Here is a 20,128-nt window from a genome sequence, read left to right on the forward strand (position 1 = left end):
GATTCCAGAACATCTCTAATATTTTAAAGCATGATTGTGTATGAGGAATTGACTTCTCCTTTTTATCTAGGATATTACTAGCTATATATTCTTCTTAGGAGAATTGAGAAGATAGTCACTCAAATGACTTTGGTACAAGGCTTAATTCTCTCACAGAATCTTAGCTGAGAGTGGAAAGGTTAGGGCATCCTAATGCCCTCTAGTCACCAGCCAGAAGCTAGAGGAAGATAATGTCTTCTCAGGGCCTCAAATGACCACTCTTGGCTTTATACACGCTGACTAGCACTCAGTCAGAAATAACCACACATTTGAGGAGACAACACAGTCTGATAGAACACCAAGGAAAACAATAGAACCTCCATAGAGAGCCAGAAAATAGAATTATTTGGCAGATTTTTTTAAATGTTAAACAAATTTTCAGTTTTTTTTTTTTTTTTTTTTTTTTTAAAGAAAGATTGATCAGAGGCCTGGAAACTATAAAAAATCCTAATGGGAAGTCTGGAACTGAAAAGTTATAATGACAAATTAAGAACTCAGTAGAATTAAATAGTTAGGTACAGCTAGAGATAAATTTCATAAACTGAAAATTAAATAAATCTAAAGAAAATGCCCATAATGAAGCATACAGAGACAAAGTAGAGAAAAGAGCATCAGAGTCAAATAAGATGTAGCAAAAGTTTATCTATCTGGATGGAAATAAGTGAGAAAATGGAGCATAGGCAATATTTAAGACATAATGACTGGAAACTTTCCAAAACCTGAAGAATGGCATTCATCTACAGATTCAAGAACCATTATGAACCCCAGGAAGGATACATGCAAACCACCCCTGGGAACATCATAGTAAAACTACTGAAAACCAAAACCAAAAAGAAAATCTTAATGTAGTCAGAGGAAAAGACATTACCTCAAATGAGCAATAAGACAAGAAGCTGACTTCTCAATAGAAGCAGTGGAAGACAAGAAACAATAGAAAATCTTCAAAGTGCTTAAAGAAAATATAAGAAAATTGTTCATAAATCATTCAAGGATATTAATTACATTATAATTTATTGAGTGAGAAGTTGGAAGCCCTTCTCCCTCTGCCCCTCCTCTCTGCTCACTTTCTTGCTCTCAAACAAATGAATAAAATATTTTAAAATAAAAGAAAAATTGGAAGCCGTTTAAATATCCAACAAGAGTCACTGGTTAAAAAGGCTTACTTACCTCAAGGTGCCTGGGTGGCTCAGTGGATTAAGCATCTATCTGCCTTTGGATCAGGTCATGATCTCAGGGTCCTGGGATTGAGCCACACATTGGTCTCCCTGCTCAGCGGGAAACCTGCTTCTCCCTCTCATTCTGCCTCCGCCCCCTATGCTCATGCTCATGCTCTGTCTCTCTTAAATAAATAAAATCTGTAAAAAATTAAAAATAAATACCTAATCTTCAAGTGATGGTTTGTAAAAATGTTGCAAGTATATTGTTAAGTGAAAAAAAGCAGTTTACTAAATAGTATATAGCATATGCTCTCATATTAAACTTAATATAGTATTTACTATTTTAATATGATTTCATGTAATATTTTAGTATTTAAATATTAAGTATGGAAGGATAAACACTAAAAAACTAATAGTGATTTTTGGGTAGTGGAATTATGTGAGAGTTTCCACTTTATAATATTTTTATAATGGTCATGTATTATCAAATGAAGATATACCCATTTTTAAAAAGGAAAAAAATCAGTTAATACTATAGAGATTGTGTTCTCTCTTCACCCTGGGCCCACTGTGGATGTGCAACTACAGATATTGTTTAATGGATCCCATTACCTCTACTGAAAGAAAGTCTACAAAGTAGGGGTAAGACTCCTAGACCCATATCCCTTAATACCCTGATCTTCCTAAATCTACTGAAAATCCGTGAGAACAATGTCCTTTGGAGCCCCATGGTGATTCTCATAAGAAGCATCAATTAGTGGTCACATGTCTCTAATTTAGAGAAATTAGTTTTTTTTTTTTTAATAAGAAACTGAAGAATACCACTAAGACTAGGTTAATTTTTTTGTCTTTTTTTCCTGATAAAATATCTGCCTAATTGGAAGATAACCTGCTCTCTAAAGATAAGAAACTACCAGTATTCCTGTTTCCCAAAGATAAGCTAAATCTTTTTTTTTTTTTTTTTTTTTAGATAAGCTAAATCTTCAGCGTTGTTTAAATTGCAGTTCCCTGGGTCTATTGCAGGGAGATGGTGCAGTACTGTTGATTGCTTACATTGGCAACACATTGTGCATAATTTGGGGTAATGAAGCATCTTTCAAGGTAATAAAGTCTAAATTGTTTTTATAGGCCGAGAGATCCGTCTGCCTCTCCGAATCAGAGGGGAAGGAATGGGACCAAAGATCCACTTCAACTTTGAACTGCTGGACATTGGAAAAGTCTTTGTTGGATCTATACATTGTTATGAGGTAAGCACTAGAATTGTTCACTGAGACTCAAATAATACTTACCTTTCTTGGTTTATTTTATTTTGTGTATGTGTTTATTGATAGAAAATGTGTGCAGTCACATCCATTTGCCATTACTCAGACTCTGGAATGATCTGGCTCTTCCTTGTCTTCCTAGCCTTGTTGAAGGTTTCTCCTCTAAATTTCCTGGAGGCAACGAAGCCATACTGTAATTGGTTTTATCTTCATCCTCTTGTATCTTGCAAAGAGGAAAATCATAATTTTCTCTCCATCTGTTTAATGCTTGTTTTCTGATAACAAATCCTATAGACCAGAGGACAGAGAAACTTTCACATTTTCTGGAATGTCCCAATGGGGATAGCTCTATTCACACTTCAGAGTTTTCTCTGAATGCACTAGTCTCCAACCCATGACTTAAAACCAGTCATTGTACTTTCTGGAACTTTCTGATTGAAACTTCCCTGCTTTGTCTTTCCAATTAGATAGAAAATGATCCTTTCACAAGATGTACTCATGGGTTCTTCAGTATCAAAGTTACTTCATTGTCACCTTGCCACTAACTTTGTATCTACTTTTTTTTATGTTATGTCAAATTGTAACCATCAAAACTTTATTTTACAAAGATTCATAAACTTTAAATGTTTGTGTTTGTCTAAAGATAATAATAAAATAAGTTATTTAATGAGTGACAAATAGGGGTCAGGTTCCAGGCTTTCTTGTGTGTACATGTTTATGTATGTGTGTTTAGTTTCCAATCCTTGCAAAACTGTGAAAGGTAGGTTTTATTGTACCTATTCTACAAATGAAAAATAAGTGGCAGAGAGTGGTAAATACCATGAACAACATTGCCCTTCATGTATGTTGAGCACAGTACCAGTACTTTTACATTCATTTGTTTGGGCCTCTCTAAACCCTAGAAAGTAGGTGTAATGACTATTCTCGTATTATAGCCAAGGAAGCAGGGGCTTAGAGAAGTTTTACTAGTTAAAGTAATGCTAGATACTGTAACAAATACAAAGATCTATACTCTCTCAGACATGACCAGTCTATTTTGTTGCTTACATGAGGTCTATCAGCACATGGCTCTCTGCCAGCAGAGCATCAGGACCCCGGCTCCTTCCAGCTCATAGCTCTGCCACCCTTAACATATGCCTGCAAGATTGCAGCCTCACATGTGTCACACGGGAGGAAGGGGAAAGAGCAGGGAGAGATGCCCTTGGAAGATCTCCTGTAGGAGTTGGGCCTATAGGTGGCACTCGTCACTTTCATTCACCTCCCATCAGCTGTCCGTAGCTACAATAGTAGCTGGGAAACACATGGGAGGAAGAGGGAGTGGGTTCAGTGAAGAGCAAACCTGACTCTGCCTCGTGTGTTAAGTAACTTGGCTAGGTCATTCAGTTAGTAAATATTAGTAAGTGGTGGGTTACTAGGGCCTTGTATCCTGGGAAGAGAAGGGCTTTTGCTGCCCTTTCAATCCCGGCGCTTTCATCATGAGCAAATCCAGCCTACAGCCAACTCAACCCTCAGTCCACCTAACCTTGGCATGGGAGGCAAATGCCTGGTTGCTACCCAGAGCTTTCTATTGTGTTTTTTATCCCCACATTCACTAAAGTAACTGTGGCCTAAGCAGGATGATGTGAAAAGTAAATAGAAATGTTACTGTCATAGTGAGACGGAATATACATAAGAGCATTTCTTAAATGAAGAAATCAGTCACATGACTATGATGAAGTGAACAATGGCATGCCTACGATGCTGTATTGGCTTTTGCATTTTGAAAAAAGGGTCACCCTGGGAGGAAAAAAATGTGCAATGCTTCTAATGAAATTGACATTCTGTCCATAATTTATCCAATGTGCATTTCCCTTACATCTTACATACTGTTCCTAGTGGATGCCACACCAAAAAAAAAAAAAAAAAAAAAAAACCCTTTAGTTCTGATGCAAAATGGATAGGTTTTCCCGGAGTGTAGTAATAATTTCTTACAAATTTAACCGAAGTATATTTGAGGCCACTACTTCCCACCCTCCTAGATTTGAACAATAAAGCAAACCATAGCCAGCTAAATAAGTGTTATATGAGGTGCTGCATCAGATTGGGCAGTTCTGAGGGCTGTGCATTGGCAGAGAAGGACATGGACATGGTAAGGTGCTTCTTATGGGAATATTTTGCACTCTCTGCGTATTTAGTGCTGATGCCTCATTGCATCTCTCTTTCAATTTATTATGTTACCTACTTGAGACAAATTTGAATAACTAGTTATTGCCCGTAGTCATTGCTGAGCTTAGCAAATACATAAAAGTAAACCACAGCCCCAAGAGTGTACACGGTTCCCCAATATAATTAGAAGGAAAACAAGGTGACAGCTCTAGTATAAATTTTCTCCTCCCCAAGGAATTGGACTGCAAGGGTAAGGTAATAAAAAGGTCTCAGAATTTCATCCCAAATGACTTTCTGGATTGTGCCTTCACATGAAGATGCCCCTTTGCCAGGGGGAGAGGAATGACATGCATGTTCTTGAACATGGAGGAGCCAGTGCCTTATACAAAATCTGGGTAAAATATTGCTCTTAACCAGAAAGTAAAAAGACAACCCATGCATCTCCCTAAGGAGTAACTGGGGCATAGAGAAACAATGCAGGTTTCCCAAGGTCACACAACCAAGAAATCCATGGTAAAGCTGGGATTTGAGCCCAGGCAATTTGGCTTCTGAGTCCCTGGCCATAATCACTTTCTGCATGGTCTCTTTAAAAGGATCAAAAAGTGAAGCATGAATTCTATGACCAGGGAATTTAAAACAGAGTGAGGGATATGTGAAATGGATGTAAAAAGATGAATAATATATCAAGCAGCAGTTAGTTATGTATCTCTTTTGGCGCATCATCCATCTTCCCTTGGAAGAAGTGGTGGTTTTCTCTGCAAAGGTCTCTGACTCTATTCTATACATACTCTTGATTCCTTCTTCTTTGCTTCTCGGGAGGCAACCAGAGCCGATGGCCACCCCACATCCACCCAGACCCCATTCTCTTGGTTACCTAGCCCTCTTATCTTACTACAACAATCATGTGGACCAGGCACTGGGTATGTATTATCTCATTTAATATCACTATCCTGGGGCTCCTCTGCCACACCTCCCATGGCTTTGCTGCCCCCACTCTCGCTCCACACCCCTTAATCTTCTCAAAACAGGAATCTCGAATAGTCAACCACTGTATCCTCCATACTCACTCACTCCCTAAACATTTGGACTCTGGATTCTGCAGTCACACTCCATTAGAGTTACTTTCTTCTTAAGGGCAGGAAGACCTTAGTCAAAAATCAAAAATCTGGGGGAGGTGGGTGGGGGGTTGGGGTGACTGGGTGATGGGCACGGGGGGGGGCACTTGGTGGGATGAACACTGGGTGTTATGCTATATGTTCGCAAATTGAACTCCAAAAAGAAAAACAACAACAAACCCTAAGAATAAATATGGTATGAGAAAAAGTATTCACATGGCAAATAAAAGGTCCCACAAAATTAAAAAAAATATATCAATCAATCAATCAATCTGTAACATTTTGGGCAGCCCAGGTGGCTCAGCGGTTTAGCACCACCTTCAGCCCAGGGCGTGATCCTGGAGACCTGGGAACGAGTCCCACGTCGGGCTTCCTGCATGGAGCCTGCTTCTCCCTCTGCCTGTGTCTGTGCCTCTCTCTGTGTGTCTCTCGTGAATAAATAAATAAAATCTTTTTTAAAAAATCTGTAACATTTTCCCAAAGTTTATTCCCCTTTGGTTCTGACTACATTCAATCCTTTCTGGAAATTTCTCCTCCCTTGGCTTCTGATATGTAAGAAGTAACCTCCCTAGGTGTTGACATGTCCCCACATACCTTTCTGTACATTCCTTCATGATCTCCTAGGCTCTTTTTCCTCCAGTGCTTTGAGAGTAGGTTGAAGAGCGTCTGTAAATAGAAAAACATGCTGTTCACCTGTTCAGGTGTAAGCATTGGCAAGGAACTGTCTTAGAAGCCCCGGAACAGTGTTGCATGGTTATAGCAGAGGCAGAAGCACCTTAGGCACTGCAGGCGGTGGGAGGGATGGACTGAGCCAGGAGTGGAGAACTCTGAATGCCAGGCCTGAATTTTTTACATACACATACCTAATGTGCAAGCAAATATGGACCTATAGCATACAGAAATAAAACTTTCCTGTGGTAAAACAGTTGCTTACATAAGCAGCCCCAAATAATTATATCCACGCAATAGAGTTTGAGATGAAAGTATCCCAATAGAATGAAATCTTGTAGCACAACAAAGAGAATCCTTGTCATCTGGAATCCACAGCGGTATCTCGTTCACATTCTCCAGGCTAAACTAAAAACATTGGCTTAGGTAGCATCGCTCCTCTGTTCTGATTTCTTATTTTACAGTATGCCACTTGTTCTCGACCTTCTTGTACATATAAGATAAATACCTCCCTTCCCTCAGTTACCCTAAAGAGTATTAGAAAAAGGCATTTTAAGGCTCTTTTTTCAGTGGATGTAATTACAATCAGTATTTATAACATGACTATAATACACGTGACAACTTTGTTCCAAAGAGGATACTAAAAACACAGAATTATTTCTGCATTGGGATTCTTATCTTCAGACCTTCAAGGCAGAAGACTGTTCATTTCTCCCCTGGAGTTTCTCTCTGGCTTTGATTCCTGCAGCTGTCTATGTGCTGGTATTAAACAGTATAGCCACATGCTTATATGAAAACAAATCAGGGACACCCGAGTGGCTCAGTGGTTGAGCATCTGCCTTTGGCTCAGGGCGTGACCCTGGGGTCTTGGGATCAAGTCCCACATCGGGCTCCCTGCATGGATCCTGCTTCTCCCTCTGCCTGTGTCTCTGCCTCTCTATGTCTCTCATGAATAAATAAATAAAATCTTAAAAAAAAAAAAAAAAAAAAAACAAATCAGATGTCCATGCTCTATCTTTGCATTCTTGGCTTTTTATTGATATAGGCAATGCTATCCAACAAAGGCAGCATTGATGCCCTCTTCAACGTGATCCCTCCAACTTCGGCTTTGGGGGCCTGCTTTGTTTTCAGCCCCAAGGAAGGCATCATCGAACCAAATGGAGTCCAGGCGGTCCAGATCTCTTTCAGTTCTGCCATTTTGGGACATTTTGAAGAAGAGTTCCTGGTCAATGTCAATGGGTCCCCTGAGCCTGTGAAATTGATCATTAGGTAAGATATTATCTATAAGTAATGTGGAAGCTAACTGAAGCTTTGATCTACTGCCTTCTTAAACTTTAAGGCCAGATCATGTCTTGGATGTCCTCAACTGTCTTTGTTGGTAGGAACATGTCAAAAATAATGGAGTATTTTAATTTCTACCATTGTTTACCTACTGAGCACATGTAGCTTATTATTGTAACATGGATACAAATGCTATTTAGGGATCTAGTTTTTCTACAAGCTATAGCTTCATAAAATAAGGACTTAAAAATTAAGCTAGTTCCTAGTTATACTCTCTGTTTTAGGATATTTAGGGAAAATAAATCATTACAGTAACACCTGGATAAAATCACTTTCTGGTCTAGGCTTTAGCTATTATCCCAATTTCTCAAAACTTTAATCTTTCATTTTTATTTTAAGGAAATTTAAAATGCTCTCACCTATAATACTTCCAGGTATTGTAAGAAAAAAGCCTACTTATAGCATCAGTCATCCAAGGCTAGACATTTGCAGCTTTTGTGCTAGAAGTCTTTTGATAGCCTCTCCAGCTGTTTGTGGTAATTGAAAATCATTAATAGCAGAGTTTGTCCTCAGGTTTTAAAAAGTTCTCTATGACCAACCCATTGGGCAGATCTACAACTTTGGCACCTGGTGCTTAGAAAGATCATGTCTTCAGAACACATTGCAGATCCTATTTGGATTTTCACAGCAACAGGTTGTTAATTACCATGGCAGTCTCTCTTATTATGATTACTGCTAGCAGGACCTCCTTCCATCTACAGCTAAGGTCTCCCTTGGGGTCTGGAGGTAACATAGAAAAGAGACAGACATATGTGTCTTGAAGAATCCTAGGAAAATGTGTTGGTCTCATCAGATTCAGAATCTCAAGATAAGCTTAAAGGTTATTACCACTTCTTTCAATTCTACCTAAGTGTCCCTATTACGGAGTGAATTGCGTCCTCCCAAATTTATATATTGAAATTCTAATATCCAGTGCTTAAGAATTGGACTGCACTCAGAGATACGACTTTTAAAGAATTAAGGTAACATGAGGTCATATGAGTGGGCCTTAATCCAATGTGACTGGTGTCCTTATAAGAACAGGCACACACACACACACACACACACACACACACAAAGAACAGGCACACAGATAGGAAAACACCATGTCAAGGCACAAAGAGACGATGGCCATCTACAAGCTGAGGAAGCAGTCCCTCAAAAGAAACCAACCCTGCTGACACATCACTAGCAATATGTGAACAGGTTAGATTGTACTGGGGTTTTCCGCTGTGAGTAATAGGATTTAGGAATCTCTCAGGGACCTACTCACATGCAAACTTGGATTCGTGATACTTTGGCTCCTCGTGGAGGTTAAGTCTCTCATTTTATCCTCTGGACATTATGTTTGCCCAAACTCCCAGGTCAGTCTCTTATTTTGGATGTTATTTCTGGTTTCTTTAAAAGGGAAGGAAAACTTGTTTGGGGAAAGAATGTTTGTGTGCATCTTAAAACAAATCACAAATTTCTAAGAGAAATATTCTTTTTTTTAATTTTTAAATTTTTTGTTTGCATATGATTGACACACAATGTTATATTAGTTTTAGGTGCACAACATAGTTTGACAAGTTTGTACATTATGCTGTGCTCACCACAAGTGTAGCTACCACCTGTTCACCATAAAACATTATTATAATACCGTTGACTATATTCCCCATGCTGTTCCTTTTATTCCTGTGACATATTCATTCCACAAATGGAAGCCTATTATCTCCTACTCCCATTCATCTATTTTGCGCATTTCCTACCTCCCCTCTCCTCTGGCAACCATCATTTTGTTCTAAAAGAAATATTCTTATCTAAATTGCATGTGTCCGGAAGGGTTCCAGCACTTTCAACCATGAACTATAATTTTGAAATCCTGGTAAATATCTGTCTAATGATAATAGGTGAAATACATGCATAATTTATTATATATTCCCAGCTCTACACATTAATACTGACCTCACTTATGACTTTTCCAGAAATACTACCTTGAGCCTTGTGGCCTAAGAAATCTCTATAAAGTTAATATTGGGGATTCTGAACTTTTGTTTCTTATCATTTTATTGTCAGGTATGCTTCTTTTCTCAATACCACATAATTTTGGCCAGTCTGCCTGAAAGATCAGAACAATTATCATGCTTTTGCTGTTTCTTTTTACTCCTCTAACTATGTGACACAGGATTTTAAGTGGTTGATAAACAACACTGTAAAATTAATGTGATTTTTAAAATAACCCATGAGTAGTTTTGCTGCCTCTGGTTTTTACAAATGCAATTTCATAAAATTTTAACCATAACAAGGTGTATTTTATATTCAACTTGTTTCACATAATTCAATCTTCCTATTTCTCTTAGTCCTTAAAATTACAGTTGGCCCTTGAACAACATGGATTTGAACTACACCGTCCACTTATATGTGGATATTTTTTGATAAATGCAGCATAATAAATGTATTTTCTCTTCCTTATGATTTTTTTGTTGTTGTTGTTGTTTTAAGAGGGGAGGGAAGATGCAGAGGGAGAGAGAGAATCTTAAGCAGACTCCATGCCTAGCGCCTGACTCGGGGCTTGATCTCACAACCATGACATCATAACCTGAGCCAAAAATCAGGAGTTGGATGCTTAACTGACAGAGCCACCCAGGCACCCCCTTTATGATTTTCTGAATAACATTTTCTTTTGTCTAGTTTACTTTATTGTAGAAATACACCATATCATGCACATAACATACAAAGTATGTGTTAATTGTCTATTTCTGTTATCATTAAGGCTTCTGATCAACAGTAGGCTATTTACTAATAAGTTTTGGGGAGTCAAAATATATACAGGATTTTCAACTGCACAGAAGCTTGGCACCTCTAACCTCTGTGTTGTTCAATGGTCAACTGTATACTTTTAACAGACCACTGTATTGATGGAAGGTACAAACTTGGCAGAGACTGTCCAAATACTCAGAATTCCTGCTAGAATGAAAGTAGCCATGTCTAAATTCCCTTAGTTATATATGCCTTTGAACAAATTTGATTTAATTTTGGTTCCTTCTACTTCTGTACCAATTAAACAACTGCTTTGTACAATTTTGTGAGCTTCTTTCTTACTTTCTTTAGTCTTTATGCATTTCAGATGCTTCTGATCTATTTGTCACTCGGCCTCACAGAACTTCTTTTACAAGTCAAGTATGTAACCAATAGGCTTGTTTGACTTCATTCTCAACTAGATCCCAATTCCTTGCCTATTACTAGCCACTGCTTTTGAAACCACTTTGGGTCATTAGCATGAAATAGAATAGATGGTCCCAAGAAAGGCTTTTAGAACCAAGATTTGCTTTTAGAATTGAGTCTTTGCTCTGATGGCTCCTCCCAGACTTATAACAGCCTCTTAGCCCATTTTGTCAGACACACAGCAGCCAGAAGTACTGCTAGGCACCAGCGTGTTCAGTGTGGTCTGACACATACTTCCCCAACATGTAGCTGGGTAAATTAGGAGGGTCATGATTAGCATGTCTTCTGGGATCTTTTAAAAGCTTGGCACATAGATGGGGAATATTTCAGTTCTTACCTTTGGTCTATGGAATTTAGGGATATGGATCATGGTGAAAATCAAGAATAAACAAATACCTTCTATTGCTGCTGTAACAAATTACCACAAACTCAGTAACTTAAGACAATACAAACTTACTGTTTTACAGTTCTATACATCTAAAGTCCAACGTAGGTCTTAACGGGGCTAAAATCAAGGTGCTGGAAGGGCTGTGTTGCTTTCTGGAGGCTCCAGGAGAGAATGCATTTCCTAACCTTTTTCAGTTCCTTGAAGCTGCCTACAGTCCTTTGCTCAGGGGCCCCCTTCTCTTTCTTCAAAGCCAGCAACAACTGGTTAAGTCCTTTCCACAGTACATCACTCTGACCTCCTCTTCAGCATCCTCTTGTATTTTTAAAGACCCTTGTGATTGCATTGGGCAAACCAGAATAATCTAGGATAATCACTCTATTTTAAGACTTGTTAATTAAGAAACTTAATTTCTTCTGCTACCTTATTTCCCCTTTACCATGTAATCTAACATATTCTATGGAGTAGCACACAAATATCACTGGGGAACATTATGCTTTCTACTGCACCTGAAGCCAACTGGAAGCTGTAGAATCTATTATTTATTGTAAGCTAGAGCATCATTCTAAGATCATGAGGCCCTGCACTGAGAGAAATGGACCAACATTTACAGCAAAGGGTCCTTATAGGCCATCTATTTGAGTCTTATCTTTTATACATCAGGCAAAGAAACCTATCAAGGCAAAATGACCCACCAAGATCATAGCTAGTTGGCAGTAGGAACTAGATTAAAATGATTTTATAAAAATATGGGGCAAGGAATATTAGTATCATTGATAGTCCTTAATGTTTGTTATATGACCAGCCCTATAATTTTTATTTCTTGTCTGAGAATAACTTTTCATAATGTGTATCTTATCCACATTAATATTCTCTGTCATTGATTTGGTGCTGTGTCTGCTCTGCCTCATTCATTGGTAGAATTTGGTGATAAGTTAAGCACATCATCATTTGCTAAAACCCAGTGGTTCGAGTCTCGAAAAAGAACTCTAAGAACCACAGTGATAGACCATCATCTCGTAGTTTCTTTAAGTGCTAGATTCTATACTTGACTTAATGCTAGTTTATGGTTCTCAGGACTTAGTGTCTCCCTAGTTCCTGTTACTCTGAATTCACTGGATTCTCTATCCACTCCCCCAACCTGTATTCCTACTTCCAGGGGCTGCGTCATTGGACCTACCTTCCATTTCAATGTTCCTGCCCTGCACTTTGGTGATGTTTCCTTTGGTGAGTATTTTTCCATTTGAAGTAGGAAATGGAGTGGAATTCATTTCTCTCTACATGGAAGGAGGAAGGTTTCCAAAGAACCTCTCTTACCATCTTTTTATGGATAATAGCTAAATAGATATAGAAATGTTCTCTCCTTCCTCTGCAGCAGTATATTTTAGTGCTGTTTCCTAGTTTATATGTGGAAGTTATAGCCATATCCTGGACACTGCGGGCTGTCAGGCTGTGGTCGTCCTGGCTCTTCCAGTAATGGAACAATGGAAAGCCCTAGACTTCACACTCCTATCTAAATGTTCTGAACGTTCTATCTGCCTATCTATCTATCTATCTATCTATCTATCATCTATCTACCTAATTATTTATTCAAGAGAGAGAGAGCACAAGTGGGAGTGGCAGAGGGAGAAGAAGAGAATCTCAAGCAGACTCCGCGCTTAGTAGGGAAGCCAATGCCAGGCTTGATCTCACGACTCCGAGATCATGACCTGAACTGAAAGCAAGAGTTGGACACTAAACCAATGTGCCAACCATGCACCGCTCCCCCTCCCCCGAACACTCTATTTATATGCAGATTCTGATTTGCCAGTCTGGCTACACAGCAACCTGTTCACAGAGATACTTTCAAGTTTCAAGTGAATTATTGGTGGTTGGATTCAGGTGGATTCCATCATTTCGAATGGGAGGCATCTGGGATCCCTGGGTGGCGCAGAGGTTTAGCGCCTGCCTTTGGCCCAGGGCGTGATCCTGGAGACCTGGGATCGAATCCCATGTCGGGCTCCCGGTGCATGGAGCCTGCTTCTCCCTCTGCCTATGTCTCTGCCTCTCTCTCTCCCTCTGTGTGTGTGACTATCATAAATAAATAAAAATTAAAAAAAATGTTAAAAAAAAAAACAAATGGGAGGCATCTATATTTTTGTGTTGTCTTCTTGCTGAGTTACTTCCCTAAGTCATTTCCTCCTGTCTCAGCATTTCCAATAATAAAAACGATGGCATTAGCAGTAAAAGTTTCCATTTATTGGTTCTTTCTTATATTCCAATCACTGCTAAGTGAATTACATGCAGTACTACATTTAAACATTTTAGCAATCCTTTGGGGAGATGCTATTTAGGATTCCCATTTTGGAGCTGGAAGAACTGAGCATTTGAACAGTTAAGTAACTTCCAATGGTCACACAGCAGTAGCAGAATGAGTATTTCAATTGAGATCTGTCTAAACTGTGCACTATGAACAAGAGTGATATTGCCCCAAAAGGGTTAAAAATTGTTTGTTTGGGGTTGGAAAAAAAATGCTTGGACCTAATCAACGTTTGTGGTCCTCCAAAGTTCAGCTCCGCCCAACAGAATTTTATTCTTTAGAGTTTTTTTTTTTCTCAGTAGGGAGAAATTAATCCAATTTAAATTATGTTTAGCTAGTTAATTTCATTGAAAATGAATTCATCACAGTGGTTCTTTTAGGGGGTTATAATAATTTAGAAGAGGCTGAGAAACCCTAGTCTGAATCTATAGTCCACCATCCTTTCCATTTTTCTTTGTTTCCTCCATTTTGACATTCAATTATTTTACTTCAAGCAGGCCCATCTATTTGGGGAAATTTTTTTCTACAAAAATATCTTTTCTTTACAAAAAGCTTATTCATAATGCCTTTATCAGCTGCTTTAACTTTTGACATCTCCCAAAATATAGGAAAATCTATGTAAGTGGAGTTGAATGTCTGTTTATTACCGTAGAATATGAAAATGGCTGGAGACATGTTCACAAATTTTAGGGCATGTTTGAGTAATAGAGTTTTTGCAAGGAAGTAAAAGTGACCTACAACTTGAAAATTGTCTCATGGCCAACAAAGAAAGATGTACTCTCTCAAAGGGTAACTGTGACTAATATACAATAAGAGGTGAATTACTTACCCAAAGGCCTATGCAGTTATCCTCCAGACAGCTCAACTGAGTCTACAGAGAGGTCTGGGCAACTGATGCATGATAGCAGCATACCATTTAAATATGAACTCCAAAACAGAATATTTGGAAAATGTGCCCTATATCATATTGCTCTGGAGAGAGAAAATAGAATCTAAATAAGCACCTTGGATCAGTCACTCCAAGAAATCTCATACTGGTTCATTGTCTAGAATCTGCCCTATTATTGTTCACTGCTGAAAGTTTAATGTCAATACTATACCAATAAGCCAATATTTGAGCCCCAAGAATATCTGAATCCAAACATTAAAAAGCACCAATGTGGGATCCCTGGGTGGCGCAGCGGTTTGACGCCTGCCTTTGGCCCAGGGCGTGATCCTGGAGACCCGGGATCGAGTCCCACATCGGGCTCCCAGTGCATGGAGCCTGCTTCTCCCTCTGCCTGTGTCTCTGCCTCTCTCTCTCTCTCTCTCTCTCTCTCTCTGTGACTATCATAAATAAATAAAAATTTAAAAAAAATTTTAAAAAAAGCACCAATGTCCCTGATAGTACATTTCAACAAAATATGGCAAACAGGAAGTGTATATATATCCCCAAGATGCTATTGATGTATTCAAAATGCTATATTTGATGTTGGCAAGCTCTGGGTAACACAGTGGGTGAATCCATTTGTGATGCTCCAAACTAGGTAGGTTTTTCCAATTAATGTCTTCCATTTGGTCTGTTCCTATTATCCCTAAGTATAGGAAAGGCCATTATTGAGTAATTAATTCATTATTTCTTTGAGCTGTAGAGATAATAATCAACAGCTATTTCTCATGGTTGGTCAGCTAGAAGTTTTGGTAACTAAGCTTAGGTGAAAATAGAAACAGCTTATTTTTCTTTTGTTGTATAACATCTTATTGAACCATTTGGTGATAAGGCAGCTAGACAAGAGGCAGGAAAACACTGCAGACCCATGACCCAAGATTCCTCAGGTCTGAGATATGAAAACACCCCTCCTAAGCCCACCTTCAAAATTCAAGTTGCCTTTCTTTTAGTTTGGATATGAATTCATTAATCTCCTCTGTAGTGTGGCAGGAAATGTTAACAAAAAACATATCTTTTTGCTTGCCAGCAAGAAATCTAGGGTTATTTCATTTTCAAAACCAATTGGGTCAGTTAATTCAAGCTACGTTGCTGTGCTTCTGGATTCTGTACTGTAAAAGCCAAAGTCCGAGACAATTTTGTGACACAATTTCAAAGTTATTTTATGATAATATTTTTAAATCCCAGAGTTGGAACTAGAGTTCTCTCATGAATCCTACCCAAAGTATCATTATTTATTTCTCCAGGAAGATTGGCCTCCTGTCACAAAGAAACACCATCCATGGAAGAGTTATTTATTGGCATGGAAGAGTTATTTATTGGAAACTTCCTAATTATTACCTCACATGTGCAATTAGGGCTTTGATGAGACAGACAAAACTAAACATGTTATTGGTTCAGGGATGAAAGACCAATAAGGGTGCATATAGTTCCAGATGCAAGAGAAAGTAACTGTTAAAGGAACAAGCCAAGAATTGGAGGAATTTTCTTAGTTATTTCAGGATGACTGGCATATTGTATGGAGTTTAAAAAAGGTTACAGAAGCTTGTAGCACTGGGGAGTACATTGAGCTAAGTAAAGTTGGTAATGTTGTTCCCATATTGGCACTAAGGTCCATTCTTGAAGAGGTGTCTGATATGGGTTAGTTATTTGGCTCAGAGATAAAGATTCTAGATTTGGCATCAGGGCCTGTTGGGATTGATGGTGTTAGATTATTATAAATACACTAAAGTAGATGAGAGGTAATAGTACTATTGATTGGCCTCTGAAATGTCTAAAGTATGGCTATAAATATTTTGATGGTAGGATTGGATGTTGGATGACATATCTAACAATTAATTAGGTTGACTGAAGCTACAGTAGTGTCAGAGACTCAGATTATAGAATGTGGGTGGTGACTGTCCCTGAAGGAACATTGAAGCTTTGATAAATCCTCAGATTCCTTAAAGAGTACAATGGACCAAGTAACAACTGATATGCCAGGTGATAGACCAAAAGGGACCAAAAGGGACAGTATGTGTACACTCACTATTTTTCAGGAGCTACAAGAATATGTTGAATGAAAATAAGGAGTTTAGAAGGCTCCAGGTACTCAGTGGACCTGACCATTGGGTAATTTGGTCAGAGAAGTTAGGGTTTGAGGGCAAAGTTGTTAGGATAAATATAGAGATCAAAAAAAGTAAGGGCACATGGGTGGCTCAGTGATTGAGGGTATGCCTTTGGCTTGGACTGTGATCCCAGGGTCCTGGGATCAAGTCCTGCATTAAGCTCCCCACTTCTCCCTCTGCCTGTGTCTCTGCCTCTCTCTGTGTGTCTCTCATGAATAAATAAATAAAATCTTAAAAAAAAAAAAAAAGCAGCATGATAGTTGTCTTCCATGGCCCAGGTATGAACTGGTAGTATTTCACTCAAGAAGAAATATTTAAATTGACTTTAGGAGGGTGTGAAGTAGAGAGCCAGGAACAATTCGTTGTAATTGTCCCTTATAATCTTAACTGCAATGATTATAGGAAGATCTTAGGTTAACAAAGGAAACCATAGAAAGCATCAGGAAAGCCTAAACCCAGTAGTATTAGGATTTGGTGCAAGCAGAAGTCTAGGAGTAACATATTATTAATGACCCTGCAGTCTTTAATAAAATGATATCCTTTTCTTTAAGCTTCTAAACTAGAAATATGGGGTTTACAGGTAGTTGTACAAGGAATTGTCCTAGCTAGGAAGTTATAACTGACTTTATTCTCAGAAAAATTTCTAGGTACAAAGAAATAGAGCGATAATTTGGAAGGACCCATCTGAATCCTTATACTAACCACTTCCGGAGCAACGTTCATTACATTGTAGGAGTGCTTATCCCATAAAAGGTGGGGTGAAATAAGTGTAAGGGATCTATAGTTTCAAGAGTCTTTGCTGGGAAAGTTAAGAAAAGTTGAATGCAGTAATACATGATTGTGAAACTGACTTTCAAGCAGTTCCTCTGGGGTTTCCAAGAAAATCCTTCAGGTACACTTAATTGGGCAATTCTTTTTCCATAACGGATCTCTTCCAAGTAGATTGGCAGGTGATATCACAAAGGAGACATAAATGTGTTTCCTCCAGCAGTCCTAATGTGTACACAAAGACTCAATCATGGGAATCTTCAAGAATTAGATCAGGTCAAAATACGCCTTGCAATGATGTAGTAACTACTCCAGAAACCAATTGTGTTTTATTGCAGTAGGGTTCAAGGTAGAAAAAGTACTGTTTGCATCTAGTAGAAATATACATATTTGTTTTCCTCTTGTTCTGAAAGTGGTGGCAGATACAGTGGCTACCTAGAGAATCCAAAATCAGGGTTCAGTTTATTGCTTGCCAGGCAAGGAGGATCCATATCTCCTAGAAAGGGATGAGGAGTCTCCCCAAACTGAACTGAATATAGGAAGGCTAAATTTAACATAACAAAGTAGCTTTGTCTAAGGGAGGTAAAAGCCAACTGTTGTGTTAGTCTCTAGCTGGCTCAAAAGCAGATTATAAAGTCTCTCTCAGGAGAGGTCATTCAATCTTGTGTCATCTACCCTGAAAGCAGGAGCCTCAGACAGGTCCAGGATGAGTTACATAATGTCTTGGCAGGCCTAGATCATACAATGGGGAAAACCACACAGACTCCTCTCCTTTCACACACTGGCAAATAAAAAGAGCAAATATGATTCAATTTTTTAGAAAAATCTGTATTCTATGCAAAAATTAAATGCAAAATCTACTTTTGGAAGACTATTCACCAAACAGATTACAGAGGCTGCTTCTTGAGGGGGTCCTGGATGAACATCAAGGGATTGGTTTTATGTCTATTGTTGCTACATAGTAAGTGTATAAAAGTATTCATTGGATGAAAGAAAAAGAAAGAAATGCATTCACTGATTGTACAATTGAAGACTGTAATCTGGGAGAGGTAGAGTTAATCAGGTAGCACTGAGTTGCATAGACAGTTCATTTGAGAAGTTTGACAATGCTAGTAGGAGTTGAAGTTCAAGGGAGGGGAGAATGCGGCTCTTACTTCTTACTTCCTATTTTGTTTTCCAGGATTCCCTCATACCTTGATATGTTCCCTCAATAACACCTCCTTGGTCCCCATGACTTTCAAACTACGTGTCCCTGGGGATGGCAATGGCCGTAAAAGCATTTCAACTTGTGAGCAGTATTCAGACAACAAAATACCATCTTGGAACAAGGACAAAATACCCATAATGAAACCAAAAGAATTCACCATCACTCCCAGCAGTGGCACCATTCGCCCCCAAGGATTTGCTGCTATCAGGGTAAAGTACACAGCTTTCCAGCAAACATGGCCAAGGAGCCAAACTCTCAAATAGTTAATAGGACCACAGACAGGGTATGCTTTATATGTCCAACTGTCAGTAGGAGGGAGTGCTTCTAATTCACGTGAAAAAGTGGGCCTATAAGGCAGTGAATTATTGGAGCAAAAGAAACCAGATACAAATATATTGGGCAAAAGAACTGACACTGCTCTAGTGGATTTCTATCACTCTAGATGCATTGCCTTCACCAGAACAATGGATTCTAGAAATTCGTAGTACAACCAACCATTGCTCTATATAGATAGTACCCTTAGTGGTACAAATACAGAAAGATTTAAGAACTCATTGATAATTAGGTTCTATTTTCCTTCAGAATCAAATCATTTATACCAATAAAGGTTCAGATTTGTGCCACAGATGATACTCAGTTTATTCAGATTTTTAATACAAATCTGGGCTTCATGGTGAATGTAGATGTGATATTCCTAACAGTGCTTTATATTTAGACACTCAGTGTGATACTCTGATTATGGCCACTAGCAGAATTATTTCACAGCTAACAGAGAAAGGTTTTACCGTCCTCCCTCACTGACTTTTGCTTCTCCAAATAGTCAGGTTTAGCATTATTGAAGGCTGCTAAATTGAAGTGATTTTATCTTTTCTGGGAAAGACAAAATAAGATTCCCATAGCTAAGGTTGGTAATTTTCTCTTTAGTCATTATCTTTGAATATTTAATTCAGCTGTGGTTTTATCCCCCACATTTGTTTTAAGTGTTTTATAATAGCTCACCTGAATCCACTCATCCTCAATCTTTTCTGGGAGTTTTTGGCTCTTCCAAGGGCTTCTCCATGGACTTAATGAGGTTTATGTCATATTATTGTTATAACTTCTCAGAGTTGTGGTCTTAGTCCATTTGGGCTGCTATTTTTAATTGTTATAAATACTTGAAATTGGGTGACTTATAAACAACAGAAATTTATCTCTCACAGTTTGGGGACTGGAAGTCTGAGATCAGGGTGCCAGAATGGTAGGGTTCTGGTGAGGGGCATCTTCCCGATTGCAGATTGCAGACTGCCGACCTGTGTCCTTGCATGGTGGGAGGAGCTGGGGAGCTCTGCGGGGTCTTTTTTATAAGGGCACTAATCCTCCTCATGAGGGCTCCACCCTCATGACTTAATCACCCCCCCCCAGTGTCCCCACCTCCTAATTACCACCATACTGAGGGTTAGAATTTTGACTTATGAATTTGGTGGGAGGGAATGGGGGGCGAGGACACAACCATTCAGATCATAGCAGTTGCTAACTGTGACTTTCC

The 20,128-nt window shown here is 38.8% G+C and overlaps 1 protein-coding gene across 7 annotated transcripts in view; it reads left to right on the top strand.

Moving 5' to 3' along the window:
• HYDIN (HYDIN axonemal central pair apparatus protein) overlaps nucleotides 1-20,128 on the top strand; it is a 383,131-nt gene that overhangs the window by 157,475 nt on the left and 205,528 nt on the right. For 6 of the 7 annotated variants that reach the window (XM_072817829.1, XM_072817826.1, XM_072817838.1 and 3 more), the window contains 4 exons: nucleotides 2,325-2,443; nucleotides 7,433-7,656; nucleotides 12,456-12,523; nucleotides 18,577-18,812. In XM_072817829.1, coding sequence (XP_072673930.1) covers nucleotides 2,325-2,443; nucleotides 7,433-7,656; nucleotides 12,456-12,523; nucleotides 18,577-18,812 — 647 coding nt within the window. The remainder of the gene's footprint in view (nucleotides 1-2,324; nucleotides 2,444-7,432; nucleotides 7,657-12,455; nucleotides 12,524-18,576; nucleotides 18,813-20,128) is intronic. The other variant, XM_072817857.1, reaches the window with a different exon arrangement.

The sequence above is a fragment of the Canis lupus genome, chromosome 3 (assembly GCF_048164855.1).
Source record: "Canis lupus baileyi chromosome 3, mCanLup2.hap1, whole genome shotgun sequence".
In the NCBI taxonomy this organism is placed as follows: domain Eukaryota; kingdom Metazoa; phylum Chordata; class Mammalia; order Carnivora; family Canidae; genus Canis; species Canis lupus.